The 12749-nt window shown below is 41.5% G+C and overlaps 1 protein-coding gene across 2 annotated transcripts in view; it reads left to right on the top strand.

Moving 5' to 3' along the window:
- snrka (SNF related kinase a) overlaps positions 1–12749 on the top strand; it is a 63356-nt gene that overhangs the window by 37144 nt on the left and 13463 nt on the right. For both annotated transcript variants that reach the window (XM_085472924.1, XM_085472923.1), the window contains exons 4-5: positions 5594–5806; positions 12482–12616. In XM_085472924.1, coding sequence (XP_085329050.1) covers positions 5594–5806; positions 12482–12616 — 348 coding nt within the window. The remainder of the gene's footprint in view (positions 1–5593; positions 5807–12481; positions 12617–12749) is intronic.

The following is a 12749-nucleotide window of genomic DNA, read 5'->3' as shown; positions in this document are numbered from 1 at the left end:
AAGTGTGTATGTGTGTAATCTGTAGCAGGAGAAAGAGCAGGCAGCTTTGTGTGACTGCAATACTACACAGCCTCTTTCTGTATAGGCCCCAAGGGAATGAGAGAAGGAGCAGGAGGCATGGGACAAGACAGCAATTTGTAGGGAAGTGCTGGTTAGAGCAACACATACAAGTTCAGGAGGTCAGATGTTGTTTTCTTATGCTGTAATCCCAGTGGACTGTGTGTTATTTGTAAGATATGGTGTTGAAGGCACAATCTTCAAATGCATGAATACTTAGGTTTGGGGCATGTTATGCAGTTTCAATGGGCCTTACACAGCAAGCACTTTTGAACTTTAAAACCATGCTCTTTACTTACAATGTTTAAGTAATTATAAAAATCTAAAGATGATTGTATGAGATAATGTGAATGCAGCTCTTGGTCATCCATTTGAACTCTCTTCTTGCTCCTTTTAACCAAGTATTTTCAGATTGATTGCCCTTCATGAATATAAACCTGTTTGAAATTTGCCATGGTTAACATGAGCATCCATGATTGGCACAGTATATATTTGAAATACAAAGTTTAATATGATACATTCATTCACAAAAATATCCCACTAGATGTGGCAGACGACCACTCAGTGTAAGGTTTATGCCACAGCTGCCATAGTACTGGTAATCATCAAAATGTTGATATCCAGGATTTATTGTTTTATAATAATTTTACAATAATTAAAAAAAAAAAAGAACATATTATTGTTGACATTGTTTTGGGTTAGGATGAAAAATGTAGTTATTTACTTCCATTCCTCAGCAGAAAAGAAAATGTTTTAGTGTTTGAATGTTATGCTTGATTATTTCTGATGCGTTCTGGCTGGGTATAAAACAAACAACATTTTCGTGTTGTCTTGTTCTGCTGTTGGATGTGTTTTTTAACCCAGTGTGTGTGCATGAACTGTTACTACTTTGTAATGCACTGTTGCTTTCAGTGTACTGCATCTTTCTCCCATCAACCGCTCCTGTTGCTGCTGCAGCTGGATTTGGTCTTCAGGGAGCCTTGCTAGCTCTGACTAATCCTCAGAATGACAGGAAGCAGAGCACTGCTGTGCCCAGCTTGTTAACCTGTAGCCTCCACCACCATGGTCTGTTCATTCTTTGCTGCAAATAAACTTGGGAATTTGATAAAGTTGGGAAAATGAAATTAGTGAAGTCTGAATGAGATGCAGTGCACTGGCTGGGTTGCACAGTTGAGTCTGTGTGTGTCACAGAGTGTGTATGTGTGTGTGGATGTCATCAGCCTTATGTCAGCAAAGAACGAGTTTACTTCTGTGTCCTTGCTCCTTTTTTTCACTCTCGTAACTAAAATCCTACAACTACCCCAGAGTTGTCCCTTGTTGTGAGTCAAGAATCTAAAAGTTCAAGTCATGTTATGCTCGCTACTTGTACTCAGTTTGTGTTCTGTCATTCTTCTCCAACTACAACATTGCTGCTGTTTCTCTGAACATTGTTTTCACAGCTTTTTTTCCTTAGTTTCCATGGCATTTTTGTTCTTTCCCAAAAAATCAGACACTCAGACTGCTCTTAGAAGGCCAAGCTCTACAATGCTTTTTCTGTGCTCTGTAACATCAGCACCATGGTTCTACAAAGGAGCAGCTCAGTTCAGGGCGTTCATACAGGAAGTTTCTGTTGTCACCAGAAACTTAGTAAGTCAATGACGTCAAGCAAGTTCAAGGGATGACAGGTGAACTAACTGCTGGCAGTGGGCCCTGAGTTCAATTTTTCTCATCCTTGATGCAAATGAATGAAGCAACTAATGATAAAAACAAGGGATACCATGAAGTGATATGAGGGTAGGTTGTGAATACATTAGGGGGTTACCTTGCTAACTGGAGCCAGAAATGAGTCAGAGTGACCAATATCCAGCTACAAAGTGATGTTTAATGAATAAATTGGTGAGAGTGGCAGATGTACTCTGACCCAGTTAATCAGGAAGTGTGCATGCAGTCTGAAGGTGCTACACAGCATTACAAACTCACATCTACATCTTGCAACTGTGTACTGTCATCAGGAAGCAGCATCAAGAATGTGGGATACTGTTGTCCAGGTGCTGTTGATATTCCACAGAGGAGACAAAAATGGAAACATAATTTCTTTGTAATAAAGTGAATGTTAAAAACAATGAAACTGTTAACTGCATTCATTGTCTTTGCCTCTTCCTCTTTGTGGTGAACTTCATGGTTGCTCTCTTTCCTGTTTCAGCTAACGCTTCACTATGCACAGCATTGATTTGGACGGCATACAGATGTGTCTATACATCCTATACAACGAGTGAATTCCCAGAATCGCTTTCTTTGTTTAGCCAAAAAGCTTGCTATGGTACACTAATGTGGGGAGATATATATATATATATATATTAGGGGTGCAACGATACACAAAATTCACGGTTCGGTTCGGTTCGATACTTTGGTGTCACGGTTCGATATTTTTTCGATACAAAAAAATGTTCATGCATTTTTAATTTGTCATTTATTAAAATTATAAATATATATTTTAACTCAAAAGTACAGTTTTTAAATTTAACCCTAACCCTTGTGCGCGTCTTTTATTTTGACAGCGAATGCGCACCTGCGGACCACTTATGTGCAGCCCTGGTTATTTAGCTCGTCATATTGCAGCCACAGAAATTCTTTTGTCCATGAAACCATAAAGCTGCACTTTCTTTTTGCCTTATAGTCTGATTTGTCATAACTTCTCCGTTTTGTGGTAAGCTTTTCTTTGGCTGTCACTTCTTCACCCCGACCTGTGTTATTTGGCTCAGCAGAACTGAAATGCTTTTACACACGCACTCACATAAGCTCAGCGATTCTCTGCGCGATCAACCTCTCACATGTTTAAGCTGCGGGAGATTTCACTTGTCATGTTTGCATAGTAAGCTACCGATTAATAAGACGATGTCAGAGGAATTGGTGCACAAATTATCATCACTCACAGATCAGTGCTGTCGCTCTCTATACACAGTTCGCACGATTGCAAAGTGAAAGCAAAAAAACAAGCGCAAATTCAAACGCGATTTCAATATGTCACATATTGACAGTGGCTCACCAATGCCAATGACATAATTACCCAGCTACATTTCTGAAAGAATGCAAAAGCATTGACATATATTTTTCCTACAATAGCCCGACGGGCAGGGAAGAGATAGATTTTGGTAGCCCGACTGAAAAAATCGCTAGCTCCGGGACGTCGGGCTAGCGATATTGCGAGCCCTGTATCTGATTGAGGAATCACTCATCTTTGGAAAAGAGAGTTTATTACAGAGAAATGGCTCTTTCCAAAATAAAAGCTATACTATCCGCTTCTTCTGGGCTATATTCTCAGCAGCATAAGGAGAATCATGTGCTAACAGCTGTCTAAATGACTCGGCTAAAGTTAGTAGCATGCTTGCTCTTTTTTTGTCTGCTTCCACTTGTCTTTGCACTAGGATGATGTCGGCGTAAATGTGCAGTCATATTCGTCGTGTTCCCACTAGTGCTTTCAGGTTAATGTCGTTGAAATGACCTTAACGCCACAACACGGCAAATCTCCGTTAACGAGCTACCGCCGATCGCTCCGTGCATAGGGCTAGACGGCCAACACGTTAACGAGCTAACTGCGCTAGCACACTAGTTCACACCAATGTAATAGAGCATTGCATGGCACATCCAACATACTGTTTTACTTTAGTCCATGACTCGCTTACCTTCAGGGTCATACGTCACATGAAAACCAAAATAATTCCAAACGCCAGATCTGAATGAGGGTGGGGGAGGTGCCCTGCGCTCTTCCTTCTGACTATGCTGTCTGTGTTGAGCGCTCAGTGGATCTGCGCTGGACAGTGCAGCCTAGGCGGAGTAGTCGAACACAGATTCACTGAGCGCTCAACACATCGTCAGAAGGAAAATTGATAAAATAAATTACAAATTTTGTATTGTTCGATACATATGCGTACCGAACCGAAAGCACTGTATCGAACGGTTCAATATCGATACGAATATCGTTGCACCCCTAATATATATATATATATATATATATATATATATACACACACACACACACACACACACACACACACACACACACACACACACACACACACATATACAGGGTAGGCCATTTATATGGATACACTGTAATAACATGTGATATGGTTGGTGATATTAAAGTCCTGTTTGTGGCACATTAGTATATGGTGTGCTTGGTTTCAACGTAACTTTATTCTTTCATGAGTTATTTACAAGTTTCTCTTTGTTCACAGCCATTGACATGTCGAAGAGGTTAACATGTGAGGTTAGATAGATAGATACACACACATACACAGATCATCTGTAATCCTTCTTTTCTCTTTTTGTTTATATGTATGAAGGAAAAACTCTTAATAAGGCCTTGTTTAAAAGAGCTTGAAGACAACCATCTGGTGTTCTACACCAGTGCAGACATTGTGCTGAACATTATTAGACATCACCCTAAAATGTGTGTGGGAATTTCCTTCATTATAAGGGTTGTATTTGTAGGAATCTATTAAATTATGCACAGTAACCACAATCCCACACTGAAATTCAAGCCCTCTGTATTAATGTTAGTCATCTCACTAGATTGCAAATCCCACCTAATCCTGTTAAATTGCAATCTCAGCTTTCAAGAGTGTCATTTGTGTGGAATTTAAGCTGCCAGCTGACCAGCTGTAGTTTGACATACCCAGCTCATTCAAAGCAAATCTCAAACAGTCTGTCACTCTACATCATCTGCTCCTCCTCTCCACACAGAGCATCACATTACTGACGCAGGCTAAACTGTACTGAGACAACCAGTGCTGAACCCCGCAAGAATGAAGTGTCCAGCCACAGTGCTGCTGGCACTTCTACAAAACGTCTTGCAACAACAAATAAACCTAAAACAAACTTAAGGAAAAACACCACCAAAATTGAGTGTTGTGGCATTCTTAACACTAAACAAAGCACAACGCTTGTTCTAATAGGTAACCTAGCACCGGCACAAGGGACAGGTGGAGTTCAGCATGCAGATGGGTCCAATCTGATCCGGCAGCATCTGTATCTAATCACATAAAACAGCCACTGAGAGACGTGGAATTCTGGCCCAATAGCAGCTTCTGATACAGTTTAATTTTTCCCCCCATTTTCTATTTTATTTTTTTTATTTCTTCCTTTGTTTCACAAAAAAGAATTACGTAAAACTGAACAATTTTAAAGTCTTTCACTTCTATTTATAAACATTTAATATATGCAGAATGAATGTGTCACATTAATAATTAGCTACTCACATTGATAAACCTTCACAACAGGGACCTGGCTAGTGCCAAGAAAGGGCTGGCGATGAATGCGCAGGAGCCAGATCTTCCAAAAAAGAGCAAAGGGTGTGCCCACTGTGGGTGAATCGTGTAAATGTACCTAGGTGGTTCACTCAGAGAAAGTCTGTGTGGGAAACTTTAGGTGTTACAATTTGAAGCTGTTAATATTCAACTAGTCAGAGACCACTTAAAGCCATACTTAAAGTGATACTTTAACCGGATTTGATTTAAGTGTGTTTTCCCCTCTCTCCTTTTCTCATTTTCCTCAGTCTGATAGACCGCATGCTGCAGAGGGATCCCAAACAACGAGCCTCCCTGGAGGAGATTGAGAGCCATGCCTGGCTGCAGGGGGTGGACCCATCCCCAGCCACCAAGTATAGCACTCCCCTGGTCTCTCACAAAAACCTGTCAGAGGAGGAACATAACAGCATCATCCAGCGCATGGTGCTGGGAGACATTGCAGATCGGGAGACCATAGTCGAGTAAGTTGTGCTTCAGCTTTTTCTCTGGTGTTTGCACAGTGAAACCACAACAGATCCAGGGTGATGTAATCACATTTTTATAGGGTGTTCTCTGCTCTTAGTGATCACTCAAAGTCAACTTTAAAGATTTTACTGATGAGCATTTGTAGATGGGGGAGCTGTTTGCCTTTTTAGAACCTCTTTTTATAAAATGCTGTTCAGTGAACCCTTAAATGTTTTGGCTGCACTTCATTTTAAAAGTAGGTGATTAAGGGGAAATTGTCTCTCACTTCAAAACTGATATCATTTGCAAACTCATCAGGAAACCTTATTTGAAACGGAACTCATTAGACCAACACAAGCATCATCAGTGCCGATTGATGCTTTATTTTTGAGGAGGGGGTCAATGAACAGATTAGCCTATAACTTTTGAAACTTTAATAAAAATGACACCAACGGCACTAAGCAGTCTGCCATTGTGAAACCTGTTTCACTTTAATGTACAATTGTACAAGGAGCCAACTAACACAGCACGCATCAGCACAAAGCCCAGAGCATCCTGACAGATGTTTAACTCAAAGAAGCACCAGCTCGTTACTTTCCAGCCCTCAGAGAAGCCTGGTGTGTGCTTACATACTGAAAAGCAGAACGTAAGAGGAATTAAACAGAACATCTGTTGATTTCAGAGTCAGGATTTCAAGTTCACACTTGTTTCTGACAGACTTGCAGTTCACTGCTACCTCCTGCTGTGAAGATATTACCTGTGGTGTGATAGAGTAAAGAAGAATATCTCTGTATGTGTGGGGATGCTAGCCTTTGAAGAGAAAGAGGCATTGAGAGTTTTTGTTGTTGTTGTTTTTGTTGATTTAAAGTTGTATATAAATGAAGACCTTGCCAGCAGAGTTCCACACAGTTATGATGAAGCTTATCAGCAACGGTTAGGTTTCTAAGTATGTGGAGATGTTCCAAAACATGCAAATAGACTAGCATATTTATAAGACTTTTCTAGACTAATTGACAATTCAAAGCATTTTAGACCACAAGTCACATTTATTCATGCATGCATAAAGTGTTTTATTCTATATTTCACACCCACAGGTGCTTTAGTACCAGTTAACCAACTCCATGTCTTTGCACTGTGGGAGGAAACTGGAATACCTGGAAGGGTCCCTCGCAGGCACAGGGATACAGTGGGGCAAAAAAGTATTTAGTCAGCCACCGATTGTGCAAGTTCCCCCACCTAAAAGGATGACAGAGGTCAGTAATTTGCACCAGAGGTACACTTCAACTGTGAGAGACAGAATGTGAAAAAAAAATCCATGAATCCACATGGTAGGATTTGTAAAGAATTTATTCGTAAACCAGGGTGGAAAATAAGTATTTGGTCAATAACAAAAATACAACTCAATACTTTGTAACATAACCTTTGTTGGCAATAACAGAGGTCAAACGTTTACTATAGGTCTTTACCAAGTTTGCACACACAGTAGCTGGTATTTTGGCCCATTCCTCCATGCAGATCTTCTCGAGAGCAGTGATGTTTTGGGGCTGTCGCCGAACAACACGGACTTTCAACTCCCGCCACAGATTTTCTATGGGGTTGAGGTCTGGAGACTGGCTAGGCCACTCCAGGACTTTCAAATGCTTCTTACGGAGCCACTCCTTTGTTGCCCGGGCGGTGTGTTTTGGATCATTGTCATGTTGGAAGACCCAGCCTCGTTTCATCTTCAAAGTTCTCACTGATGGAAGGAGGTTTTGGCCCAAAATCTCACGATACATGGCCCCATTCATTCTGTCCTTAACACGGATCAGTCGTCCTGTCCCCTTGGCAGAAAAACAGCCCCATAGCATGATGTTTCCACCCCCATGCTTCACAGTAGGTATGGTGTTCTTGGGATGCAACTCAGTATTCTTCTTCCTCCAAACACGACGAGTTGAGTTTATACCAAAAGGTTCTACTTTGGTTTCATCTGACCACATGACATTCTCCCAATCCTCTGCTGTATCATCCATGTGCTCTCTGGCAAACTTCAGACGGGCCTGGACATGCACTGGCTTCAGCAGCGGAACACGTCTGGCACTGCGGGATTTGATTCCCTGCCGTTGTAGTGTGTTACTGATGGTGACCTTTGTTACTTTGGTCCCAGCTCTCTGCAGGTCATTCACCAGGTCCCCCCGTGTGGTTCTGGGATCTTTGCTCACCGTTCTCATGATCATTTTGACCCCACGGGATGAGATCTTGCGTGGAGCCCCAGATCGAGGGAGATTATCAGTGGTCTTGTATGTCTTCCATTTTCTGATGATTGCTCCCACAGTTGATTTTTTCACACCAAGCTGCTTGCCTATTGTAGATTCACTCTTCCCAGTCTGGTGCAGGTCTACAATACTTTTCCTGGTGTCCTTCGAAAGCTCTTTGGTCTTGGCCATGGCGGAGTTTGGAGTCTGACTGTTTGAGGCTGTGGACAGGTGTCTTTTATACAGATGATGAGTTCAAACAGGTGCCATTCATACAGGTAACGAGTGGGGGACAGGAAAGCTTCTTACAGAAGACGTTACAGGTCTGTGAGAGCCAGAGATTTTCCTTGTTTGAGGTGACCAAATACTTATTTTCCACCCTAATTTACGAATTAATTCTTTACAAATCCTACCATGTGAATTCATGGATTTTTTTTTCACATTCTGTCTCTCACAGTTGAAGTGTACCTCTGGTGCAAATTACTGACCTCTGTCATCATTTTAAGTGGGGGAACTTGCACAATCGGTGGCTGACTAAATACTTTTTTGCCCCACTGTATCTGTAAACACCACATAAAAGTAACCCAGCAGGGGTCAAACCCCTGGGTAATACAGTGCTGGGTGATACAGTGTTAATTCATACCGGTGCTAGTTTTAATAGCTTTCTACTGTGTAAAGTTGAGCCCTGAGCGTTACATACGTTAGCAGGAAACAGATCATATTTTGGTGGTACCCAAATGCAACATCAGTGTTTTGACTTTTCTCTATGCCAGGGATGGGGAACTCCAGGCCTCAAGGGCTGGTGTCCTGCAGGTTTTAGATTTCATCCTGGGTCAACACGCCTGAATCAAATGGTTAGTTCATTACCAGGCCTCTGGAGAACTTCAAGACATGTTGAGGACGTAATTTAGCCATTTAAATCAGCTGTGTTGGATCAAGGATGCATCTAAAACCTGCAGGACACCGGCCCTAGAGGTATGGAGTTCCCCCACCCCTGCTCTATTCAATACTGAGTTATTGAAGCACTGTCAGATCAAGTTCTTTGTTTCTATGAAAGCTGCAAATATTTTCTGTGTTTGTAGGGAGCATTGATTTCTGATGGATGTGTTGTGTCAGTGTGTGTGATGTTGTTACTGCAATTAGGCTTTAATCCACACCCTCCACTCTCCTCTTTCATGAGTTTCATGCAGCATCAATCTGCTGCATGAATCTTCTAAATCTAAACACACATTGAAAGCGAAATGGTGATCAGGCAAAAACTGAATGACATTCTATGAGTGCAAAGGACTACGGGCGAAATGACTGCAGGCAACATGAAGTGGATGGGACCTGAGATAAATTTGAAAGTGAAGAATACTGTTGACTGACATCATTTGGATAGTCACCTAGGCAACCGGAGTGTGGCATGTCGACAAGCGACCTGCCATTAGCTTCAAAGCGATGTGTGACAAATAAATGGCTTCTAATGTAGAGCGCCGCTTTAACAAGTGTGTTCATTCAGTAACAGCCCTGACAACAAGATTTGAATAACCTTTAATACACTCGATTTAAAAAAAAAAAAAAGTAGATGCAGCACATTTATTAACAGAAATAGCCAGAGGAAATTACTATTTATTTATTTATTTTTATAAATTAATGCTGCAGTTAATGTAGTGTTATCAGTCTGCTTTAACACTGATAAGGTGCAGACAGATATTGGCTTAGGTGCATCTTTGCACACTGAGTAATGAGAGATGCTGTAGATGTAAGTGGTAGGTGGTAGGTTAAAACAGAAGGGAAAACCTTCTAACGGGAAGAGCAGTGGAGGAGCCAAGGAAGTAGAAAATATAAACTCACGTTGTTAAAACTATAATTTATTTACAAGAAAACACTAAAATACTCTGGCCAGGTAGAACATGAAATTAAAAACATTAAAACAATACAGCTAAAATCCAATGGCCTCAGCCACGAAGATAAAGTCCAATAAAAGTCCAAACGGTGCAGAAACCGGCAGCATCGTCACCGTCCTGTCTGCGTCTTCGTTCTGATGCCAACTAAAAGGAGAGAGGGGCAGCAGCAGTCACCATTCTTTGATTCCACGGGAGATTCGTCCTACATGGGACTGATTGGGACTTACCCCGGATGGGCAGAGCTCCAAACTCTGCCTGCCACTTTGCTGTGCTTCACACGCATAGCCATGGTCTCGCTGTCCCAGGGACATAAGGCGCCATCCCGCTGCCTCTCAATCCCTTGCCATGGGCCTCTCTCACCGAGGAGCTAGCTCCCCTCAGCACCAACACAGACCGCTCTGCTCATCCCCGATCACTCTCTCCAATGCGCAGTTGTCTGCGATCTCCAGTCCCGTTCTCCTTTGCCGCACGCCCCGGTCAGCTGCCTGTAGCCGGGCCTCCGTGCTGCTCTGCGCGGCCGTCGCCAACCCCGGTTACCACGCCATGTTTTTCCTGATGTTTCTCACGCTCTCTCTCCCTATTATTGAATAGCTGTGGCGAACCCTGATTGGTCCCAGGTATGTCAGATTAATGATCAGGAGGGGCGGTGGAATGGGCATCCCCCCCCGGAACAAATCACATATCAAAACAAAAAAGCATGTAATAACCCCGCAAAAATAAAACACTACACGCTAATAAAAGATAATAAAAAAATAAAACACAGCACTACATGCAAGGAAATAAAAACACCAAGTTAAACTTGACCATTCCACCCTGTGACATCTTTACAGTGTACTGCAAGTCTACAGTGTAGGCAAAGCTGTAGCATAAGCCTAGATTTTAAGCTGAACCTTAGGCTGTATCCTGATGTGCACAGTCCCAGAAATGAAACTATAAATCACAACAATGCAGACCTTAGTGGGTGTGATTGCTCTGTTTGATTGTAATATGTACTGTATATTGATGAGCACCATGAGAAAATGTAATGTAAAAGTGTATATTTATGTCTGACTTGTTCACCAAGCTTATGCAAATTCTGATGGTGTAGACATGGGCTCTTTTTCTCGTTTTAACCACGATTCTAAAGACTTCTCTCCTTCCTTGGTGTCAGTAAAAGGATTGGTTGTTCAAGGTTTATTAGTTCCAAGTCCGACATGTACATGAACTTAGTTTTTGTGGTGAACTGTAGATAAAGCTAGACAGGGAGAGACACTGTACAACCTGTACCAGCAAAAGCACGGAATCACACTCCATGTCATTCACACACAGCAAAGAGTGATCTGGCTTACAGTAATCCACATCAAAGAACAAATTAGGCTGATACCCATTGAATACATAAAACCATTCTAAAATATATGTACTTCTTTAAACATTTTCCTGTTGTTTTGAGCTGCTTTGTGTGAAATTAAAATTAGTTCAATATAGTTCTGTAGAAGTTGACCACATGAGGGGAAGCTGTTACTGTGAAACGGCAGTGTCACTGGCTAATGATATCTCAGTGATGTTGTTACCAAATGCACTGCACTGTGTTTCAGAAGCAACTCTTTGTGCCGTGTCCCTTTTCAAAATTTCCACACCCATCAACTGCACTGCACACAGTATACGAGGAAGGGAAGAAATGAGACACAGGAAGGTCATAGTGTACCAACAAGTTTCAAAGACCCTTTATAGAATACATGGCCCATTTATGAAATTATGCAAGGGCCAGAACAAAACCAATTCATATACTCTTATGTCATAGATGCGCACCCTGTGCATTCCCAGGATTACTCTGACAACATTGCCTGTTTTAGTGTCTGGTTGTGAATCTCAAAGATCGTTCTGCTGTCAGAGGTGCAATGTAAATGTAGAGAACTCATTCCTCTGAGCCAGCATCATCGTCAAACTCATTTTACATTAAGGGCCTTACACAGCACACCTTTTAATTAAGTGGGCTGGACTAGTGAAACTCCTTTCTATCAGCGTAAGGACATTCAATTACACATTTATACCTAAAATATATATGCTTCATAATCATCTGTGTTGTGTCTGTGGAAAATGCAGCACTGTCAGGGGACTTTGTGATCTTTGCAGCACAATTGTCGAGTTCACTGTCTGAAGATGACAGGGAAAAACTGGATTTTCTTTTTTGAAATTGCACTTATGTGTCTCAGTGTATCTCAGGATTTTTGTAAATGGATCACCTGTAACTTCTGTTATCTGGTAAATGCTTAGAGAAGCATGTTTCACTTGGTCTTTTGGTTTCAGCTTTCAGAAAACTTTGGCTAATGCCCAAGTGAATATTTTCAGAATGCGCTTATACTTCCTTACACTTTACACATGCAAGCAAAACTATGTTCACTGGGTTTTTTTTAAAATATACATTGTTATGTGGTGGTTTTACTGGTTCAACTTGCTTGAGATGAAGTTAGAATGTATGTAGCCCAAGAGCTAAAATGAGTTCTCAACTCTGTCCCTTTTTTTTTTTTTTTTTTTTTTAAATCCAACATGCTGTCTACTTTATATGGTCCTAAAGTGTGATTTGTTGTTTCAGAGCCCTAGAGACCAACAAATACAACCACATCACAGCTACATACTACCTGCTAGCAGAAAGAATCCTGAGGGAGAAGCAGGAGAAGGATGTGCAGACCCGCTCCTCAAGTCCCAGCAACATCAAGGCACACTTCAGGTAAAGAGCAGCAAAAAACTCAAACACTGCTAAAGAAAGGAAATATCCCTTCTCATGCGTGCACAAAAATTCTGATATTTTAGCAAACTAGTCGAGAGCGTGAGTAACAAAATATCACTGCTTGTGGTCATAA

Source organism: Copadichromis virginalis, linkage group LG11 (genome assembly GCF_057382275.1).
Source record: "Copadichromis virginalis isolate Kocher_CV1m ecotype Utaka linkage group LG11, C_Virginalis_male_GT1.1, whole genome shotgun sequence".
NCBI classification, from domain to species: Eukaryota; Metazoa; Chordata; class Actinopteri; order Cichliformes; family Cichlidae; genus Copadichromis; species Copadichromis virginalis.
Note: the sequence above shows the minus strand (reverse complement) of the source record. Positions and strands in the feature narration are given on the sequence as shown.